Source organism: Ranitomeya variabilis, chromosome 3 (assembly GCF_051348905.1).
Source record: "Ranitomeya variabilis isolate aRanVar5 chromosome 3, aRanVar5.hap1, whole genome shotgun sequence".
Lineage (NCBI taxonomy): Eukaryota > Metazoa > Chordata > Amphibia > Anura > Dendrobatidae > Ranitomeya > Ranitomeya variabilis.
This window is the reverse complement of record NC_135234.1, coordinates 227,727,075-227,750,459: the sequence shown is the minus strand read 5'-3', so window position 1 is coordinate 227,750,459 and position 23,385 is coordinate 227,727,075. Positions and strand designations below refer to the sequence as shown.

At 45.2% G+C, this 23,385-nt stretch overlaps 1 protein-coding gene across 1 annotated transcript; it reads left to right on the top strand.

Annotated features, from left to right (window-relative positions):
- Positions 1–7,415: 7,415 nt before the first annotated feature.
- LOC143817663 (olfactory receptor class A-like protein 1) lies at positions 7,416–9,857 on the top strand. The gene is made up of 2 exons (XM_077299155.1): positions 7,416–8,345; positions 9,765–9,857. The coding sequence occupies exons 1-2, from the start codon at positions 7,416–7,418 to the stop codon at positions 9,855–9,857; spliced, it is 1,023 nt and encodes a 340-aa protein (XP_077155270.1).
- The last annotated feature ends 13,528 nt before the right edge of the window (positions 9,858–23,385 follow it).

The following is a 23,385-nucleotide window of genomic DNA, read 5'->3' as shown; positions in this document are numbered from 1 at the left end:
TAGCAACGCCCCTGAACTAACGGCCCAGGTGAGGATATAGGAAAAGACAGAAGCTCCAGAGTCAAATCACTAATGACCACTAGAGGGAGCAAAAAGCAAAATCACAACAGTACCCCCCCCTTAGTGAGGGGTCACCGAACCCTCACCACGACCACCAGGGCGATCAGGATGAGTGGCGTGAAAGGCACGAACTAAATCGGCCGCATGAACATCAGAGGCGACCACCCAGGAATTATCTTCCTGACCATAGCCCTTCCACTTGACCAGGTACTGAAGCCTCCGCCTGGAGAGACGAGAATCCAAGATCTTCTCCACCACGTACTCCAACTCGCCCTCAACCAACACCGGAGCAGGAGGCTCAGCAGAAGGAACCACAGGCACAACGTACCGCCGCAACAAGGACCTATGAAACACGTTGTGGATAGCAAACGACACAGGAAGATCCAGGCGAAAGGATACAGGATTAAGGATTTCCAATATCTTGTAAGGACCAATAAAACGAGGTTTAAATTTGGGAGAGGAAACCTTCATAGGAACAAAGCGGGAAGAAAGCCACACCAAATCCCCAACACGTAGTCGGGGACCCACACCGCGGCGGCGGTTGGCAAAGCGCTGAGCCCTCTCCTGTGACAACTTCAAGTTGTCCACCACAAGATTCCAGATCCGCTGCAACCTATCCACCACAGAATCCACCCCAGGGCAGTCAGAAGGTTCCACATGACCCGAAGAAAAACGAGGGTGGAAACCAGAGTTGCAGAAAAACGGCGAAACCAAGGTGGCGGAACTAGCCCGATTATTAAGGGCAAACTCAGCCAATGGCAAGAAGGTCACCCAATCGTCCTGATCAGCAGAGACAAAACACCTCAAATAAGCCTCCAAAGTCTGATTAGTTCGCTCCGTCTGTCCATTAGTCTGAGGATGGAAAGCAGACGAAAACGACAAGTCAATGCCCATCCTACTACAAAAGGATCGCCAGAATCTGGAAACGAACTGGGATCCTCTGTCTGACACAATATTCTCAGGGATGCCGTGCAAACGAACCACGTTCTGGAAAAACACAGGAACCAGATCGGAAGAGGAAGGCAGCTTAGGCAAAGGAACCAAATGGACCATCTTGGAGAAGCGATCACATATCACCCAGATAACAGACATGCCTTGAGACACCGGAAGATCAGAAATGAAATCCATGGAGATATGTGTCCAAGGTCTCTTAGGGACAGGCAAGGGCAAGAGCAACCCGCTGGCACGAGAACAGCAAGGCTTAGCTCGAGCACAAGTCCTACAGGACTGTACAAATGACCGCACATCCCGTGACAAGGAAGGCCACCAAAAGGATCTGGCCACCAGATCTCTGGTGCCAAAAATTCCTGGGTGACCTGCCAACACCGAGGAATGAACCTCGGAAATGACTCTGCTGGTCCACTTATCAGGCACAAACAGTCTATCAGGTGGACAAGAATCAGGCCTATCAGCCTGAAATCTCTGCAACACACGTCGCAGATCTGGAGAAATAGCTGACAAGATAATACCATCCTTAAGAATACCAACAGGTTCAGCGACTCCAGGAGCATCAGGCACAAAGCTCCTGGAAAGAGCATCGGCCTTCACATTTTTTGAACCTGGTAAATACGAGACAACAAAGTCAAAACGGGAGAAAAACAATGACCAGCGGGCCTGTCTAGGATTCAGGCGTTTAGCAGACTCGAGATACATCAGATTTTTGTGATCAGTCAAGACCACCACACGATGCTTAGCACCCTCGAGCCAATGACGCCACTCCTCAAATGCCCATTTCATGGCCAACAACTCCCGATTGCCCACATCATAATTTCGCTCCGCAGGCGAAAACTTCCTAGAGAAAAAGGCGCAAGGTCTCATAACAGAGCAACCAGGGCCTCTCTGTGACAAAACGGCCCCTGCTCCAATCTCTGAAGCATCCACCTCAACCTGAAAGGGAAGCGAGACATCAGGCTGGCACAAAACAGGCGCCGAAGTAAACCGACGTTTCAACTCCTGGAAAGCCTCCATGGCAGCAGGAGCCCAATTAACCACATCGGAGCCCTTCTTGGTCATATCCGTCAAAGGTTTCACAATGCTAGAAAAGTTAGCGATAAAACGACGGTGGAAGTTAGCGAAACCCAAGAACTTCTGAAGACTCTTAACTGACGAGGGCTGAGTCCAATCAAGAATAGCTCGGACCTTGACTGGGTCCATCTCCACAGCAGAAGGGGAAAAAATGAACCCCAAAAAGGGAACCTTCTGTACACCAAAAAGACACTTTGAGCCCTTGACAAACAAAGAATTTTCACGCAAAATTTTAAAGACCATCCTGACCTGCTCCACATGCGAGTCCCAATCATCAGAAAAAACCAGAATATCATCCAGATAAACGATCAAAAATTTATCCAGATAGTTCCGGAAAATGTCATGCATAAAGGACTGAAAAACTGAAGGGGCATTAGAGAGCCCAAAAGGCATCACCAAGTACTCAAAATGACCTTCGGGCGTATTGAATGCGGTTTTCCATTCATCCCCTTGCTTAATGCGCACAAGGTTGTACGCACCACGAAGGTCTATCTTGGTAAACCACTTGGCACCTTTAATCCGGGCAAACAAGTCAGACAACAGCGGCAAAGGATACTGAAATTTGACAGTGATCTTATTTAAAAGCCGATAGTCAATACAAGGCCTCAAAGATCCGTCCTTTTTAGCCACAAAAAAGAATCCCGCACCAAGAGGGGAAGAAGACGGACAGATGTGTCCTTTCTCCAGAGACTCCTTGATATATGAACGCATAGCGGTATGTTCAGGTATCGACAGATTAAACAGTCTTCCCTTAGGAAATTTACTGCCTGGAATCAAATCTATTGCACAGTCACATTCCCTATGAGGAGGCAATGCGCTGGACCTGGACTCGCTAAAGACATCCTGATAATCAGACAAATACTCCGGAACTTCCGAAGGCGTAGAAGAAGCAATAGACACAGGCAGGGAATCCTCATGAATACCACGACAGCCCCAACTAGACACTGACATAGCCTTCCAGTCAAGGACTGGATTATGGGTCTGTAACCATGGCAGCCCCAAAACAACCAAATCATGCATTTTATGTAGAACGAGAAAACGTATCACCTCGCGGTGTTCAGGAGTCATGCACATGGTAACCTGTGTCCAATACTGCGGTTTATTTTCTGCTAATGGCGTAGCATCAATACCCCTAAGAGGGATAGGATTTTCTAATGGTTCAAGAATAAAACCACAGCGCTTAGCAAATGAGAGATCCATAAGACTCAGGGCAGCACCTGAATCTACAAACGCCATGACAGGATAAGATGACAGTGAGCAAATCAAAGTTACAGACAGAATAAACTTAGGATGCAAATTACCAACGGTGACAGGACTAACAACCTTAGATATACGTTTAGAGCATGCTGAGATAACATGTGTAGAATCACCACAGTAGTAGCACAAGCCATTCCGGCGTCTATGAATTTTCCTCTCATTTCTAGTCAGGATTCTATCACATTGCATCACATCAGGTGTCTGTTCAGACAACAACATGAGGGAATTTGCGGTTTTGCGCTCCCGCAACCGCCGGTCAATTTGAATAGCCAGGGACATGGTATCATTCAGACCTGTGGGAATGGGAAAACCCACCATAACATTCTTAATGGCCTCAGAAAGGCCATTTCTAAAATTAGCGGCCAGTGCACACTCGTTCCAATGTGTCAGCACGGACCATTTCCGAAATTTTTGGCAATACACCTCAGCCTCGTCCTGGCCCTGAGACATAGCCAACAAGGCTTTCTCTGCCTGAATCTCAAGATTGGGTTCCTCATAAAGTAAACCGAGCGCCAGAAAAAACGCATCAATATCAGCCAATGCCGGATCTCCTGGCGCCAACGAAAAAGCCCAATCTTGAGGGTCACCCCGTAAGAATGAAATAACAATTTTTACTTGTTGAGCAGAGTCTCCAGACGAACAACGTTTCAGGGACAAAAACAATTTACAATTATTCCTGAAATTCCTAAACTTAAATCGGTCTCCTGAAAACAGTTCAGGAATCGGAATCTTGGGTTCAGACCTAGGATTTCTGGTAACATAATCTTGTATACCCTGCACACGAGCGGCAAGCTGGTCCACACTTGTAATCAAGGTCTGGACATTCATGTCTGCAGCAAGCTTAAGCCACTCTGAGGTAAAGGGGAAAAGAAAAAAAAAAATGAGAGAGGGAAAAAAAAAATATACTATATATTTATATATATATATATTTAATACTGGCCTGGCATACTGTTATGATCCCAGTGGACAGGGTCTCAGAGGAACGTGTAAGTCTGCGAGATTCAAAAATCCAGCTCATAGGGCTGTGGTAACTGGGTTGACCAAATAGCTACTCCTAACGCCAACACTAGAAGTAGCCGGGGATCATGCCTACGGTGATCGCTAGATGACTCGCGCCAGCCGGAGAATCTAACTACCCCTAGGAGAAGAAAACAAAGACCTCTCTTGCCTCCAGAGAAAGGGACCCCAAAGCAAGATACAAGCCCCCCACAAATAATAACGGTGAGGTAAGAGGAAATGACAAACACAGAAATGAACCAGGTCCAGCAAAGAGAGGCCAGCTTACTAATAGCCGAATATAGCAAGATAACTTATCTGGTCAACAAAAACCCTATAAAAATCCACGCTGGAGATTCAAGAACCCCCGAACCGTCTAACGGTCCGGGGGGAGAACACCAGCCCCCTAGAGCTTCCAGCAAAGGTCAGGATACAGATTGGAACAAGCTGGACAAAAATACCAAACTAAACAAAAGCAAAAAGCAAGGAAGCAGACTTAGCTTGAAATACAGGAACCAGGATCATAGGACAAGAGCACAACAGATTAGCTCTGATTTCAACGATGCCAGGCATTGAACTGAAGGTCCAGGGAGCTTATATAGCAACGCCCCTGAACTAACGGCCCAGGTGAGGATATAGGAAAAGACAGAAGCTCCAGAGTCAAATCACTAATGACCACTAGAGGGAGCAAAAAGCAAAATCACAACAACTGGCTCACATGAGGACTGACCCAAGAAAGGAAGACCAGGAGTCACCTCTGCTTCTGAGGATAAGTTTATCCTAGTCACCAGCCTCAGAAATCGCAGGTTAACAGCAGCTCAGATTAGAGACCAGGTCAATGCCTCACAGAGTTCTAGCAGCAGACACAACTCTACAACAATTGATAAGAGAAGACTTTGTACGACGGTTGTGTTGTGTCTTGGCGGACCGTCGGCACCAAAAAAGGTTACATGTAACTTTTTTGTGCGTCGTGTCCACCATTTTCGACCGTGCATGTGCGGCCGGAACTCCGCCCCCTCCTCCCCGGACATTACAATGGGGCAGCGGAAGCATCGTAAGACTTCTTCCGCTGCCCACGTCGGGCATTACTTTCACAACACGCTTCGGCACGTTGGGCCGACGCGTAGCGACGGCCCCGTGCCGACGCTAATGTGAAAGAAGCCTAATTTAGCCCGTGCCACAGATTATGTCTTTACTAGATGGTGGCCCGATTCTAATGCATCGGGTATTCTAGAATATGTATAGTAGTATATAGCACAGCCCACATAGTATATAGCACAGCCCACGCTGTATATAACACAGGGCACATAGTATATTGCCCAGCCAGTTAGTATATAGCAGAGCCCACGTAGTATATAGCAGAGGCCACGTAGTATATAGCAGAGGCCTTGTAGTATATAGCAGAGCCCACGTAGTATATAGCAGAGCCCACGTAGTATATAGCAGAGCCCACGTAGTATATAGCAGAACCCACGTAGTATATAGCAGAGCCCACATAGTATATAGCAGAGCCCACATAGTATATAACACAGAGACGTATGTAACACAGCCCAAGTAGTATGGCAGCTTTCTGGAGACCATCCCCGGTCCGTCCGTCCATGAGAGGAGCAGATGTACGGCCGGTGGTGAGAGCGGTGGAGGCGCCATCTCCGGCAGTGCAGGAGCAGCACACGGGCCACGCCTAACAATAACAGGACACGTGTGTAGATGATGGAAAGGCCGAGGGCCTGGCCGGGAGTGTGGCTCACACAGGGCGCCCTGCAGGCCTCCACAGTGCCGGCACATGGGCTTGCTCCGAAGAGCTGTTCACGTGCGGGGTGATAGTCTGCCCTTCCTGTAGTCCGACACGGAGGCCGTTGCTGGCGGAGGACATCATGGCTGCTCCCGGGAGAGTGCGGAGCCCCGGGCACAGGTCAGATGATGGCAGCAGCTGTGATCTCCCCGTTGTATTTCCATGTCCCGCATTGTGAGCGCTCGCTGCTTCCTCCCCATTATAACCTCGTGCACCATGTGCGGGTCATGTGTCAGCAGTGAAGCACGCAGGGGGCACTGACGGGGGGAGTAGGGAGGGACTAATCGGACTGTGCCCATCGCTGATTGGTCATGGCAGCCATGACAGGCAGCTGGCGTGACCAATCAGCGACTCGGGATCTCCGTGACGGAAGTTGCCGACAGAAAGACAGAAAGACGGAAGTACCCCTTAGACAATTATATATATAGATGAGATCAAATCATCAAGATCTAGTTTTTTCTATTTATCCCAATCTGTTTTCTCCTTTTTGAGTTTTGATCCTTTCATCTTTAACTCTTATTTTTAATTATTTTTTTAACTCTATAAACTGCGGTACCCCCATTTCTCACTTTTTGCGTTCTCTGGCTGTCATAATCACATTGCAAGCTATGTCTCTCTAATTACAAGCTATGTCACTCTAATGAGCCCCTTTTTGTCACCCTGTATAAGTGGCATTTTACAATATTGTTTGGAATGCTAATTGTTCGATATAACTCTTTGGTGTTAAAGGGGTATTCCCATCTCCAGGATCCTATCTCAGTATGTAGTAGGTATAATAATAGCAATATTAGCAGATACATCCAATTAGAAATGTAGTATAGTTTTTCAGATTTGCTATGTCTCTTTCCTCATGTGCAGGCATTGCAGGACCTTATGTATCCATGGTTACAACCATTAGCAACTAGCTAACTGTCACTATATCATTGGTCATAACCATGGGTACCTAATGTCCTGCAATGCCTGCACATGAGGAAAGAGACATAGCAAATCTGAAAAACTATACCACATTTCTAATCTATTATTATTATTACACCTAGTACATAGTGAGATAGGCTCTTAAAGATGGGAAATATATAAATAAATGTAGTAGCATGATAAAAAATAAAAAATATTTTCATCTTTTTATTTCAAGCACAAATAATGCAGATTTGCTTTATTAGAGTGAAATTAGATCATGAACCTTTAATCGACACAGTTATTTTCATTTATTCCTCATAGGATAATCAAATGAAAAGTGATTTTCGGAATACTTAATATTTATAATTTCTTATTGCAGGTGACAGCAATGGAAATTCGTCTTCTCCTTAAGGCATTTGGTTTTATACTATTACTTGTCTTAGGAATACCTGGAAATATTTTTATCCTGCTTAAATTTGCCTGCATCAAGATAGCAGAGAAGAAACTTCTACCGGCGAATATCATCCTGCTTGCCATCATTTTCTCAAATATCGTAGTTATTTTCTCCCGAGTCCTTCCTCAAGCCTTAGCTGGAGTTGGGGTAGAACATTTACTAGATAACATACAATGTAAATTTGTCTTCACGTCTTTCAGAATTAGCAGAGCCATGTCTATCTGTGGCACCAGTTTTCTTAGCATTTACCAATGCACACTTATTGCTCCCATGAGCAAGTTTTGGAGCAGATGCAAACTAATCATAGCGCAGTATGTCAAGGTCATCATTGCAATTCTTTTTGGCATAAATTTATCAATTTATTGTATAGCATTTTATGTCACAAATGCAAAAACGAACACAACAACATCACCATACACACTGCAGTTAGTTTATTGCATTGCCGACTTTAAAACCTATGACTCCTTTATTACAAATGGGGCAATTGTAACAATTCGGGAGATAATATCCTTAGCGCTACTGGCTTTATCTAGCAGTTATATAGTATATGTGTTACTTCAACACGCCAAAAATATTCATGGTAATAGAAGCTCAAACAGAGGACAAAATAAATCAGTTGAGCACAAGGCTTCCCGGTCTGTCATCTCATTGGTGGCAATGTATGTTTTGCTTTATGGCATGGACAACACCATTTGGGTTTACTCTTTGAGTATGACAAAAGTAGACCCTGAAATCCATGAACTTCGAGTTTTTCTTTCTACATCCTATTCTGCCTTGAGTCCATTTCTTCTTATAGCTACCAATCCAAAGCTACACCAAAAAATAAGTTTTTGTAAAAAGAAAGCAGAAAATGAAGAGTCACAAGTGAGAAGTATTACAAAGAGTTTCACTCAATTTACGTCTATTTAGATATTATTAAACTCTTTTACATGATACCTGTGTTAAGGAGTGAAAACTTGTCATAAACCCTCTATGAAGACTTTTATGTGTTGTTATGAAATGTATTATTATTGAGCACTGTTATATGCTGAATTTAATGTAATATCTCCCATTAGAGCTGAAGTAGACTAGACAGCTAGGAAAGGAGTTAACAGTCAGCCAGCCCTGCAGATGGAAGGAATGTTTTGGGGTAAGAGCATAGTTACTCCCTGGTTACAGTTCTGAGATGAGAAGGACATAGGTCACTTTACTAAGGTGTGTGTTAAAGGAACATTGCTGGGTAGCAAGTTCTGAAGTAACTATAACTGGATCCAGTGGCAGTCATACCTATACATGAGACATAAGAGCCTTGGCACTCAGGATTGAGTTTTATAGGAGTGAGCCAGTTATAGTGAGTATGGCTTAAGCCAGAAATAGAGCTGAGGGTACCAGGACCCAATGAATCTAGTAGGAGGCAATGTGTTGGCTGGTCCTGGAAGCATAGGAATAAAGCTAGGCCAGCCAGGCCAGGACAGGAACTACTATAGATGTGGGTTGTAGTGAAAGAAAGAATATAATATAGAGATGGGAAGTCCAATGCTGCCACTTGTAACTGATATACCAGTGCCTCTCTGTGAAACAGATGAAGATTTTAATTCTAAGATTTGTTCGTGCTACCAAGTCTATATATGTTATAGCAGTTTTTCCAGTGAAGACTGTTTTATTTATAGAAAATGAACTGAGATCGTCCTTGACTACTGCATAAGCTGGGAGGTCCTATATCATCTGTGGCGTCGTCATACAGTATGCGTCACCGTAGGGATGCATATCTCTCCTTAAGCCATGAGGGTTGCATATGGCTGTTTACTGACGAAATCCATGCCACATTAATTCAGATCCTGTAGGTTACATGTGTATATATGATGAAGGTCAGTAAGACCGAAATGTCAACTTGTTTGTACGCAGTTCACTGGTTCACTGATTCAATAAATGGCATAAATTTCACTTTCACTGTCCTTATTAGTCTGCTCATGCTGTGGTTGTGAACTCCTGATTAATAGTTCTGGCTAGCGGCATTACAGTGCTGCTGTGCTATACTCTGCACTTCTGCTGCTGCTACACTGCTACGTTAGTCAGCTTTACATCAGCAATCTAGAGTGTAGTGTAACTGAAGCTGACCTGGATCAGGAGCTAACACCAGCTCCAGCGATTCCTGTCAGCCTCTGCAGCGCTTACAACTGTTTTGACAAGTTGCCTTGCAAATTTAACCATCTTAGGAAAAGCGAATAACTCTTTAACGGTAAACTAATCAATGAATGCAAAACTCATAACCATAGAGTTCTACTTCTTTGAACTTTCTTTAAGCTGATTTATAAAAATAACTTCAACTTTGATCTGATAAACCCATCAAAAAGCTGTATCCTTATCTCTCTTCTACTGAACCATCTTCTAAGCTGAAATATGATCCCGTGAAAGATGCACTTAAAGATTGTAAATGAGAGAAAATAGACCTAAGTTGTCAGATGAGTTTCCTGGAAACATTTATCACAGACCGACATTTTGAAGAAAGCATATGTAAGGTTCGGCAAGGACCATAGTCGTGGCCGAGGATACGAGAGCTTTGGAGTCCTGGCCTCCCCTCACAGAAAAATAAGATTCCTTAGTCGGCATACCTGGGTCTTCTTTCTCCACACCATCAGGGACACCTCTGCTGTGTTGAACACTCTCTGGCACAAATATTGAGACACAGTCCATTTCCATTAGCAGAGCAAAGAACTTTACTTGGAATAACTTGCAGCTAGTGTTGAGCGATACCGTCCGATACTTGAAAGTATCGGTATCGGAAAGTATCGGCCGATACCGGCAAAGTATCGGATCCAATCCGATACCGATACCCGATACCAATACAAGTCAATGGGACTCAAGTATCGGACGGTATCCCTGATGGTTCCCAGGGTCTGAAAGAGAGGAAACTCTCCTTCAGGCCCTGGGATCCATATTAATGTGTAAAAGAAAGAATTAAAATAAAAAATATTGCTATACTCACCTCTCCGACGCAGCCTGGACCTCAGCGAGGGAACCGGCAGCGTTGTTTGCTTAAAATTCGCGCGTTTACTTCCTTACTTGAAGTCCCGGCTTGTGATTGGTCGCGTGCCGCCCATGTGGCCGCGACGCAACCAATCACAGCAAGCCGTGACGTAATTTTAGGTCCTTCAGGATTTTAAAATTACGTTCTGGCTTGTGATTGGTCACATGGGCGACGCGACCAATCACAAGCCGGGACGTCACGGGAGGCAGGACAAGCGCGCATTTTAAAAGCAATATTTTTTATTTTAATTCTCTCTTTTACACATTATTACATTAATGTTGTTTCGATACCGATACCTGATACCACAAAAGTATCGGATCTCGGTATCGGAATTCCGATACCCGCAAGTATCGGCCGATACCCGATACTTGCGGTATCGGAATGCTCAACACTACTTGCAGCACATTCTTGCCAGAAACAGCATACACAACAGATTACACACAATAAGCATCCTGCATCTTCCCTACACTCAGTTCTACGCCCTCCAGTTCATTACGGGATAATAACGCCTGAGGCGGTACCGCAGCGTTCTCCTTGTTCAGACTCACTATTTCAGGGGTTTCCTTCATCTGCTTCACCTCAGATTTAAGAGTACTTGCCCATGCAATGAGCTGCCACATCTTGAACCTTCTGCGCCCTGTACTTTCTGGGATGCTTCTCTCACTAGTTTCCCAGACTATTGTGGATCTGCTGCTGCACCCTGTCCCTTTTTTCCCCTCAGGACTCCAAATGCTGTGCTCCCCTTCAAACATTGTGTGGCTACTGCTGTGTCCTGGGCCTATAGCCCATGTGGACCCTTTGGGCGCTCCAGCCCTACTAAACTATTCCAGGAACTGCTTCCTGGCTTACCAAGCAGCAGCCCCTCCTACAATTAACTATGTGTTTGTACTATCTACACTATCTACTAGCTGAGAACATTAACATGCCCCCATCTAGTGGCCAACCCTGCCAACTGCACTTTCCCTAACCTTTGTGCATCTGTGGCACCTCAGGAGTCCAGATGCCACAGTGGCAATGCCTCCATCACAGGTAGTAATACCATGCCTGGAAGCAAAAAGGGATCCCCTTAACAGATAACACTAGCATGCAACACTTTCCTGAATCCAGACCAGATAAGTTCTGGTCTGGAGGCGGGGTTAGTCAGTTAGTCAGAGACAGTGAAAAAAGAGGAAGCAAGTGAGAAGCTGGGGACAGGAGCTGCGACTAAGCTCACCCCAGGATTGAGCGCAACAAACCGGACACCGGAGTCCGTGGTTCTGTGGGAACTGTATGCCCTGCAACTGAATCCAGAGAACAGGAGATTGCAGGTCTGGCCACATTTGACGCCTGAAGACACAGCAGCAAACTAGAGAGCCTGGAGCCACCACAAGGGATTGACATCAGGAAAAAGCTCGAGCTGCCTGCCATGCGGGTAGTGTTCCTCTCAAAGGACAGACCGAGAGAGGGACTTGAAGACAGCTTAAAGCATCAAGAACCTAAAGAACAGCGCAGTAGGGAGGCTTCCAACCCCACGTGGCTAGGAGGATTCTGAACTGCTTCCAGGATGCCTGGATTTCCAATACCACCTGTACCTGTGCTCCGGACTGCACCTACAATTAAAGATAAAGAAACTACTTTTCCTGTGTCCTCCAATCATTCCTCCACCCCAACTTCCACAACCCATCATAGACTGCTCTGGTAGCAGGACCATCCTAGCTGCATCACCACCAGCCCCAGTAGTCCCTTTAAGCATCGTTGGCCATATATAGCCAAATACCATAGGTGGCATTACGAACAATCCCCTATAAACATTCCATCATCCCTTTTAATTGTGCTCCCAGCACCACGGACCGGGTCACTGCTGCTGTGACCACCCCTTTAAGAACTGTCCGACCTGGTTCCGAGTACCCCACTGCCCTAGCGGGTGTTGCACATCAATGTAACAATATACATGCCATGCATTATACATTTACCAGAAAATGGTAATACACTTAAACGTGTAGCAGTACCACAACTGAACACTGGTAATACACCTAAAGGTGTAGCAGTACAAGCATAAAGATAAACAAACATATTTTTCTCATCCCCTTAACCATACATACAAGCTGCAGAAACAAAAAAACTGTATTTTTAATAAAACATTATAGCAAAAATACCTTTCAGCAAAATAAAATATACTAACAGCATGCCACTGCAGAAGACACCATGAACTTGTGAGAAACAGTATGTTCACCTTTGTGATAAAAACAGGATCTTTAAATGTGCACATTACACCTGCTATAACTATTTCCTATATATTCTATCCACTACTACAGTGAACACATTAGTTGCACAGAGTAAGATGATTTATATATGATCATTCAGTGGCTGAAGTGGAACTTTACAGCTCATAAAAACTTGAGCTCACTGCTGAGAAATAGTAAAGATTTAATCCATATGTCCAGAAGGTGTCACCTTTTCTCTATGAAAAATCTTCACATAATTAAACTTGCCATCATCCTGCAATTTGTAGACTGCTATGCTCATTTCAAATAAGCAATACCATAATTTGGATGTCATAACATTATATATACTCTAAATCTTTTTAAACAACGTATTTCTATGAGCACACATATAATTATAGTGAAGGAACGGAGTCCAAGGGCTGCTCAAACTGGAACAGCTCAGGCTTCAGAACTTTGGATTTGAAATCATCAACAACCAAGATGAAAACAACTACCACAAGTCATTGACTGCCTTTATAGTTTTCTACTTATCTAGTTTGAAAAATGGAAAAATTGCAGAAAGAGAAAAAAATCTTGTGCCTTAAAGGAGTTGTTCCTTTTCAGAAAATGTTTGGTTTTGTACTAAAAAACAAATTGTGATTTACTTACCCTCCCCATGCCCAGTGCTGTGTTCCTGCAGGGTCTATGTCATTTGACTGCTGCGGTGACATCACGTCAACATCATGGTAGCCAATCACTGAGCATGGTGGCTCTGCTGAAAGGACACAGCTCAGGATTTAGGGAGGGTAAGTAAAGTATACTTTGTATTTTTACATCAAACTAGGCATATAAGGAAGTGTTTTATACAAAGGAACAAGACATTTAACCCATTTCCCACCTTAGACATATCCATACGTCCCTATGACCTTGGCTTTATTGAGCTGGAACATATGGATAAGTCCCGGCGATTCCTCTCATGATCGTCACTGGATGTCGGCTGATTCTGACAGCTGACACCCGGCACTCAGTGCCAGGAGTGGTCCCGCACTGCTCCCAGCATATTAACCCCCGAAATGATGCAATCGAACTTGATCACAGCATTCCGGGAGCAGGCAGAGGGAAGAGAGCCCCTCTGCCCTTGGATTGGAAACCCCTTGAAGTCATCGCGGGGTCCCAATCATTGCCATGGTTACCCAATGTCATCATGACGACATCTGCTTAGAGCATGATCAGCAACTTTGTCATCAGTGCAGAGCTGACAGTTTGCATAGCATAGGGATGCCCCCGCATCTTAATGCTAAACTAGCGATCAGCCTGTCAAAAAAAGAAAGTCCCATAGTGGGACAAAGTTAAAAAGTTAAGGCTATGTGCACACGTTCAGGATTTCTTGCTGAAAATTCCTGAGAAAAGCCTGAAATTTTCTGCAAGAAATCTGCATGCGTTTTTTGCGCGTTTCTACTGCGTTTTTGCCGCGTTTTTGGTGCGTTTTTTTTCCGGACATTTCCCAATGCATTTTATAGTGGGAAATCCGCCAAAAAAACGCAAAATTAATGAACATGCTGCGTTTTTAACCGCGATGCGTTTTTTTCCGCATATGTGCATGTGCATAAAAATTGCGGAATTCATTCTAAATGATGGGATGCATATTGTATGCTTTTTTTTGCGGTTTTATAGCGTTTTTGCAAAAAAACACGAAAAAAACGCGAAAAATCAGTAACGTGTGCACACAGCCTAAAAGAAGCTAAAAAAAGTTTTTTAAAAATTGTAAAAATGTAAAAAAATAAATAAATAAAAATAAAATCAAAATACATTGTACCCATAAATAAATATTTTTATGAAAAAAAAATATAGTAAATAAACATACACATATTTGGTATCGCCTCATCTGGAAAGCCCCCGTCTATGAAACTGTCCCACTAGTTAACCCCTTTAGTGAACACCATAAAGAACAATGAAAAACAAGCAAAAAAAATTTCTTTATCATCACACTGCCAAACAAAACGCAACAAAAAAGAATATAAATAATAATGGTACTACTGAAAACGATATCTTGACGTTTATTATATAGACATCTTAAAGTGAGGTGTTCACTAAAAAAATGGTTTTGTAAATTTTGTTGGAAAAAGGAGAAATCGATGGTCAACTTTTAACCCTTATAACGTCCTAACAAAAAAAAATTGGTTAAAAAATTGTGCTGATGTAAAGTAGACACGTGGGAAATTTTAGGGAATTTTGTTTATTAACCATTTTGCGGGACATAACTCTGATTTAAGGGCATAAGAATTCATAGTTTGAAAATTGCCAAATTTTCCACATTATTGCAAAATTTCCATTTTTAAAAAAAATAAATGCAAGTTATATCGAAGAAATCTTACCATTATCATGAAGTACAGTATATCATGAAAAAAAATTTCAGAATCAGTGGGACCTGTTGAAATTTTCCAGAGTTATTACCTCATAAAATGACACTGTTCAGAATTGTAAACATTGGTCTGGTCACTAATGTGCAAACCAATTTGGATTAGCTTCAAACACAAGGGATTATCATATCCTAGCCTGTATGAAAGCCGAGAAAAAGAATGCAGCAGCCATTAGTGATTAATCTGGCTAGTGAGAGAATGTTACAACTTTCTTTTTTCTTCAGTAGCAAAAGTAGAAAAAAGGGTATTAAACTTCCCTCGTCAATGAGCAATCAATTCCCAGTCACACAGACTTTACAGGTAAAGCACCTCCGTATCACTTGAATCTGGTTTAATTATTCACAGACTGAGATTACCACTCTCATTTTCAATATTTTTAGCACTGCAGTAGTATACCACCCTCAGATTAAGGCTTTTATATGCCCTATTTGTAATGATAAGATATATGCTCTGCCCCTCTATCTCTGACTATAAAATCCTAACAAGGACACTGCTTTCCCTGCCATTATCTTATATAGACCCTGTGCTATTCTTTACAAATTGGCTGCACTGAATCATGTGGTGTGAGAGCTGCATGGGATTTTTGGGAAAGTTTTTGTGGCCATGTAGAAATCACAGGTACGTGGGATGTCTTCACGAACAGGAGGCAGATCAAGAGATAACAGTTTTATTAACACCAAATACATTCCATGCAGGGAGTAGAGATTACGGGAAGGTGGAAGGGAGTGGGGGCAGAACTGGGAATGTGATGAAGTAGGTAAGGGACGAATGATCGTTCACTAAGTAAAAATAAGAACTTATCAGTCTGTCTTCCTGTGTGTGGCGTCTCAGGGTTCCAACGGTGGCACCGACAACAGTGGCACTTGATGTCTCGATGAAGTCTGTGACGGATGGGAATCCAATGGTGGCGCCAACAACAAAGGCACGTGATGTCTCAATGACGTCTGCAAGGAGAGGATAACTTTCCAGTGCTCACATGTCTTGCTCTGAGTGGGGCTCTTCTCCTCCCACCATACCATTCCCTTCAGGGGCGATGTTCCCTCCAATTAGCAGGACCTTCGGAGGGGTGAGCGGTTCTTTGCCATCGCTTTTCTCAGGTAGGGCAATTTCTGGACAGGTGTCCCACTCTTCCGCATACCCAGCACTCACGTCTGCTTCTGTCTGGTGGGTGCTTTGGTCTGGATTGTCGACCTCGGCAGGAAGCATATCTCACTTGCATTTGCTCTTCACTCCAGGATATGGGGTTACACTCTGGAGCCACCACTGAAGCTTCCTTCTTGCTCCGCACCTCTCCTCTAACTTCCTTAACCAGTTTCCATGAGTTACCTTAGGGTATGATGCTGGCCCCCTAGACAGCAGCAAGGGCTTCCTTTAAGCTCTTGACTTCTTCCCGAATTCTCAGCATTCCTTGTCATAATTCATGGGACCATGTCGGCTCTTCCTCGTTCAAATTGGGTACTCCGCAACTTCAGACCATCCCTGTCAAGGCTGCAATCCCCTGCTCACCTATGTGCGCTTCACTCCCTATTTCAGAGAAAGTTATGCTTGGCTTTACTTGCAAGCGCTCCCGCAGAGCCTGCTCAATGGCATGTCACATAGGCCAGTCAGTAGCTGGTCGCACAGCACTACGTCAATAGACCCTATGCCTATTCCGTCTTTGCGAGCGTTGACAGCATGGAGTACCTGCAGTGCATTCATATAGTGGGTCATGGTCTCCCACTCTCTTTGAATACGGCTGAACAGGCGCATATGCAACGCCAGCCAGGGCTGTGGGGTACTCGGTACCAGGTCCTGTACTTAAAGGGATGTGTCATGGTGGCGGTGACCCAGTCCGTGGCCCTTGGCGCCCATGTAAAAGGAAAGGTCTTTAATGGAGTTTTGAGAATAAAGTTTGTTTGTCACGCCACCTGTAGTATTTAGTCAGTGGGGACCGACGCTGCTTAAAGGGGTCCTCTGGGGTGATGTTATGGCAGCTAAGATGGTATAACTTCCCACAGGTGAAGTAGGTCCCCAGGGCTCCCAGTGTGTAGATAAGGATGGTGAGTGGTTCAGTAAAGAACAGAGGACACATATTTGCAGTCTCTTTACCTGGTTTACTGAAGGCTTCAGGCAACCGTAGTCCAGGGCACCAGATCACAGGTACAGGCAGGGTCTGGCCGGCTTGGAAGCAAGTTCAGAGTCCCCTTTACCAGGGGGAGTTAGAAGCCTTCCTACTAGCGCAGTGGTGTAGTCCCTTGCTGCGTGTGGCTTCTGTCAAGGTCCTCACTGTTCTCTCTGTCCTCTTTAAAGGTGGGACACAAACCCGTATGACAGGTGGCTCAAGCCCTTTTACAGGGTCTCTATCATGACCCGGACTCTATGCGGCACTGTGTCTCCTGGTTATTAGGGTGGACAGGTTGCGTGTAGTCCAGCTGTCCTGCCGGTTTCTGCTGTAAGCCTTTGAGTCCATCACAACCTCAGTCTTCCGGCTACCGGTGTCTGCGCTCTGCCAGGGAAGTAGCCCAGTCACAGCTGTCCTCCCCTGTTGTCACTCTCCTGTGCTTACCCCCCTGCATGCTCACTACATGCTGTTCTTCCTTCTCAGTTTCTCTGTCCAGGAGCTGCAGCACCCTCTTTGGCTGCACGGCACCTCACATGTCTCTCTTCTTTCCTCTTTCTGCCAGGAGCTGCAGACTCCCACATCTGCTTAGCTATTCTTTTGTACCAGCTGCGCCTCAGCTGAAATTCCGTGACAAGCTCCTCTCTGGCCTTCCCCAACTCCATAGCTCCCAACCGTCCCTCATTGTGCGGGACTGTTCCGGATTTGATGCTTTGCCCCACAGTCCCGCACGGGACGCTCTGATCCCGCAGACAGCAGGAAAAGCGAACCGACACTCCCCCTTGTGTTAAGCCACGCTCCTGTGTTAAGCCAAGTCCTGGGTCACCTCCCGACTGACCAACACCCCACGCCCCCCCCGGCCGCCCACCCTCCCACCTGCCTGACTCCCTCCCACCCGCCCTCCTTGAAGACGATACTCACCTTGCTCCAGCGATGCCTTGTCTCGGCGTACACAGCTCGTCCTGAATGAGCGGTCACGTGGTACCGCTCATTAAAGTCATGAATATGCGCATATTCATGACCTTAATGAGTGGTATCACGTGACCGCTCACGCAGGAAGAAGGTGCTGCGCCGGGAGTTGGGACAGAGTGAGAGAGATGTCGGCACGGCTGTGCAGTGTAGCACAGGTGAGTATGGGATGGGGGGAAGGGGGGGATGAAGGAGGACATAAGCCGGCGCGCCATGCAAGATGGGAGCGGGGGTGGGGGGTGGGTGGAGAGATAAGCCATGCATGATTCAGGAGGGAATATGAGCCATGCATCCAGGGGGAATATGAGCCATGCATTCGGGGGGGGGGTGGGAATATGAGCCATGCATTCGGGGGGGAATATGAGCCATGCATTCAGGGGGGGGGAATATGAGCCATGCATACGGGGGGGGGGATATGAGCCATGCTGTAATACTATTGTAGGAACTCTAGGATTCTGGTAGCGTGGGGCAATGAACAGACAGAGACGGGTTTCTTTAGTGCAAATAGTATATTTGTAACACAGCAATAACACACAAAACAATATACTGATAACCCGCAATGAAACAAGTCCCTTAACCATATACAGCAAAACAGAAGAGTTATTAGGCCAAAGTCCTTGGCAAGGTGAGTGTGACGGGTGATGTGCAGATCCAAAACACAGTTGGTGCAGAAAGAGTCAAATCCGGGTCTGTAGTAAACACAGGGAAGTCCAGAAACAAGTCCTCAGGTTAATCCCAGGTGTGACATGAACACGGGTAAGTCCAGAAACAAGTTCTCAAGTTTCTCAGTTGTGGCATAAACACGGGTAAGTCCAGAACAAGTTCACATTAAAGTATTATAGTGGTGTAATTTCCAGTAGCTCCCACCGGGGGGAGTAAATAAGGATTAAGTAGCAAACACAGTCTAAGGGTACCGTCACACTCAGCAACTTTGCAAAGAGAACGACAACAATCCGTGATGTTGCAGCGTCCTGGATAGCGATCTCGTTGTGTTTGACACGCAGCAGCGATCTGGATCCCGCTGTGCCATCGCTGGTTAGAGCTAGAAGTCCAGAACTTTATTTCGTCACCAGGTCGGCGTGTATCGTCATGTTTGACATCAAAAGCAACGACGCCAGCAACGTTTGACATGGAGCTAACAACCAGAGAGAACGAGAAGTGAGTCGCCGTTACGTCACTGGATCGCTCCTGCATCGTTCTGGAGTTGCTGTGTTTGACGTCTCTACAGCGATGCTCCAGTGATCTAGTTTAGGTCGGATCGTTGTCTATATCACCGCAGCGTCACTGAGTGTGACGGTACCTTTAGTCCAGCAGCAAAGTTCCAAACACAGTTCCAAAACAGAGTTCTTACCCGGAGGAGTGAACCAAGGGTTAAGTTCCAAAGCCAACAGACTGAGAGTGTAACTTACATAGGCAGAGAATGTCCAGAGCCACGGGTAGAAGTACAGCAAACAAGCAGCTGAGCTGAAGGAGAAACAGAAGCAGAATACTCCAGCAAAGAGGCTGACACCTGACCCCGGTTTTAAACAAATGAACAGGAAAGTAGGGCAGACAAAAACAGCAAACTCCATCTTAACAAAGGGCAAAATCATTCACAAGGTAACTTGGAAAACCCAGAATACTTACATTACTCCCCCCCTAGAAACGGCCTCAGGACGATCCTGGACCAGGCTTGTCTGGGTATCTATGATGAAATTGAGCAACCTTCAGGGGAGCATTGATGTTACTTACTGGTTCCCAAGAATCGTTTTCAGGAGAGTAACCCTGCCATCTAACCAGATACTGAAGTCGGTTCCTATGAAGTCTTGAATCGATAATGTCCTGTGCAACAAATTGTTCTTCGCCATCAACCAACACTGGTGGAGGAGGAGGTACGATATGTCCCTGAAATGTGTTGAGAGAGACTGGTTTTAATAAAGAAACATGAAATACTGGGTGTACCTTTAGAGTTCTTGGCAGCTTCAGCCGACAAGCAACAGAGCTCACAATCCTGGTGATCTTGAATGGACCGATGAACTTCTGCCCCAGCTTCTGCAAAGGAACACCCAATCTTAGATTCTTGGTAGACAACCAAACCGAGTCTCCTACCTTATACATGGGTGACGGTTTCCGGAATCTATCGGCCGACTTCTTGTAACGCTCCTGTGCTACGGTCAGGGAGTCTTTCAAAACTTCAAGATTACGCTGCAACACCGCCACTCTGTCTTGAACTGCTGGTACCGAAGTAGCAACCGGAGACCTAGGCAAAATATTTGGATGATATCCCAGATTGGCGTAAAAAGGCGTTACCTTCGTGGAACTGCTCTGTGAGTTGTTATACGAGAATTCTGCTAACGGAAGTAGCTTCAGCCAATCATCCTGCAAATGACTGACATAACAGCGTAGATATTGCTCCAAGGTTTGATTGGTTCGTTCAGTTTGCCCATTGGTCTGAGGATGGTATGCAGAAGACAAGCAAACATTAATGTGGAGTGCAGAACAAAATCCTTTCCAAAACCTAGAGGTAAATTGTATTCGCCTGTCAGAGATGATCTCATCTGGTACCCCATGCAGCCAGAAAACATTCTGGATAACCAGATCCACTGTCTCTGTAGCTGAGGGAAGACCAGTGCAAGGAATAAAATGAGCAGCCTTCGTTAAACGGTCCACTACCACCAGAATAGTATTTTTACCGCCAGAGGTGGGTAACTCCACAATAAAGTCCATCGAAATAGACCCCCACGGACAAGATGGTATGGGTAGTGGCTTAAGAAGGCCAGTAGGTGAAACACGAGGAACTTTGTACCGGGCACAAACCTGAAAAGAGCGTACATAGTCATTCACATCCTTCAAACAGGTAGGCCACCAGAAAAAATGACTTAAAAATTCCTGCGTCTTCTGTACCCCCCGATGACCAGCCAATACGGAGTTATGGACCAATTTGAGAATTCAAAGTCTCACAGCCCCAGGGACATAAATACAGCGATCTCTAAGCCATACACCATTCTGAAAGACGAGATTCACATTGTCAGGTGGGGCAGCAAGAAATACGTCACCATCATAGGCCAGCTTGATCTCCTCCCACAGGTCCCGGTCCTGGAGCACTCCTATGAAATTGGCATCTGACAAGATGGTCTTAGACGGGGTCCCAGGCATGGAGTCCATCGTGTGGATTCGGGATAGTGCATCGGCTTTCCCATTACGAGAACCTGGGCGGTACGAGATGACAAAATCAAACTGGTTTAGGAACAAACTCCACCTAGCTTGTCGAGGAGAGAGACATCTGGCGGACTTGAGGAATTCCAAATTACGGTGATCTGTGAGCACTACTACCTGTTGAGTTGCTCCCTGCAAATGGTGTCTCCATTCCTTAAAGGCGGAAATGATTGCCAAAAGTTCCTTATCTGCAATATCATAGTTCAGTTCAGCAGATGATAACCTGCAAGAAAAGAAGGCACACGGGTGCAGCAAACCTTTATCTCCGGTTCGTTGTGAGAGGATTGCTCCCAGTGCACAGTCAGAAGCATCCATCTCCACGACAAAAGGCAGTGCAGGATCCGGGTGCATCAATATCGGAGTCGTGGTAAAACAAACCTTTAGGCGATCAAAGGCTTCCTGGGCTTGCGAAGACCATACATACTTCTTCCCCTTCTTAGTGAGGAGAGTGATGGGACAGACAATTTCTGAAAAATTCTGTATAAAACGTCTATAAAAGTTAGCAAAACCAATGAATCGTTGTACCTCTTTAACGTTTCCTGGTACCGGCCAATCTATGATCGCCTGGATCTTGCTGGACTCCATATTCAATCCCTGGGGAGAAATAACATAGCCTAAAAATTGAATTTTGGAGCAATGAAACTCACACTTTGAGTTTGATATACAAATGGTTATCTCTCAAACGTCTGAGCATGGTCTTGACATGTTCCTGGTGTTCCTGTAGGGAATCAGAGAAAATCAAGATGTCATCCAGGTAAATTACTACATAATGATCCAGTAAATCCCTGAAAATATTGTTGGCTAAGTGTTGGAAAGCAGCAGGAGCGTTACAGAGTCCGAATGGCATCACTAAATATTCAAAATGTCCATACCGACATCTGAAAGCTGTCTTCCATTCATCTCCGGGACGTATACGGAGTAAATTATATGCCCCGCGAAGATCTAATTTGGTGAATATTTTAGCTTGGCGAACTCTCTCCAACAATTCAGGAATTAACGGCAATGGGTACCTGTTACAGATGGTTACCTTGTTTAGCTCCCGATAGTCAATACACGGTCTTAGAGTGCCATCTTTTTTCTTTACAAAGAATATGGGAGCGCCCGCTGGTGAAGAAGATGGTCGCATAAACCCCTTGGCTAAATTCTCATCTATATACTCCCGTAATGTCTTTAATTCTGGAGCTGCCAATGGGTAAACATGGCCAAAAGGAATCGCTGCCCCAGGAAGCAGCTCTATGGGGCAGTCATATGGTCTGTGTGGAGGGAGTTGGTCTGCCTTCCTCTTGTCACAAATGTCCGAAAATTCCTGGTAAACCAGAGGGAGAGTAGATACCTGTTTCGTTTCCTCCAAATTCTGGGTAGCTGGAGCTGTTACCGTTGGACTGATGGTAGGGCTACACTTTGGAAGGATGGATATCTCCTTGGTTTCCCAATTGATGTTTGGATTCTGTGACCGTAACCAGGGAATTCCTAAAATTACAGGAAAATGAGGAGAAGATATTAACATAAATTATAGGGTTTCCAGATGGTCTGGTTCCATCTTACACTTCAGAAGCACCGTCTCCCGGTCTACTGGCCCAGAAACTAATGGAGAACCATCCACCATTTCCATGGTGACTGGTGAGGCTCTTAGCTGTGTCTTAATACCATGTTCCCTGGCAAAAGAAGAATCCATGAAATTTCCACCTGCTCCAGAGCCTATCATAGCAGAACTTGGTATCCACTGTCCCTCCCACAGAATCTGAATAGGGAGAGAACAATGTGAGTATTTCTGCCCTTGATCCTTAGGGGAAGTCAACATCACTGTTAGGGGAACCACAGCATCTAGATGTAAACTGGTCTCCGAAACTTCTGACTCAGTGTCCGTATTGTCATAATCCCCTACTGCCGCCAACACCTTGTTAGGTCGCCTGGGACATTTAGGACAATTAATAAGGAAATGATCTGATTGACCACAGTAACAGCATAAGCGTTCATGAAAGCGATATTCATGGCGTTCGTTACTCTCACGTTTTTGTAGTGAGTCCACTTG

Coding starts and splice junctions, on each gene's coding strand:
- LOC143817663 (XM_077299155.1), top strand. CDS start 7,416: ATGGAAATTCGTCTTCTCCTTAAGGCATTTGGTTTTATACTATTACTT. Junction 8,346..9,764: donor CAGAAAATGAAGAGTCACAA/GTGAGAAGTATT, acceptor ACTTTCTTTAAG/CTGATTTATAAAAATAACTT.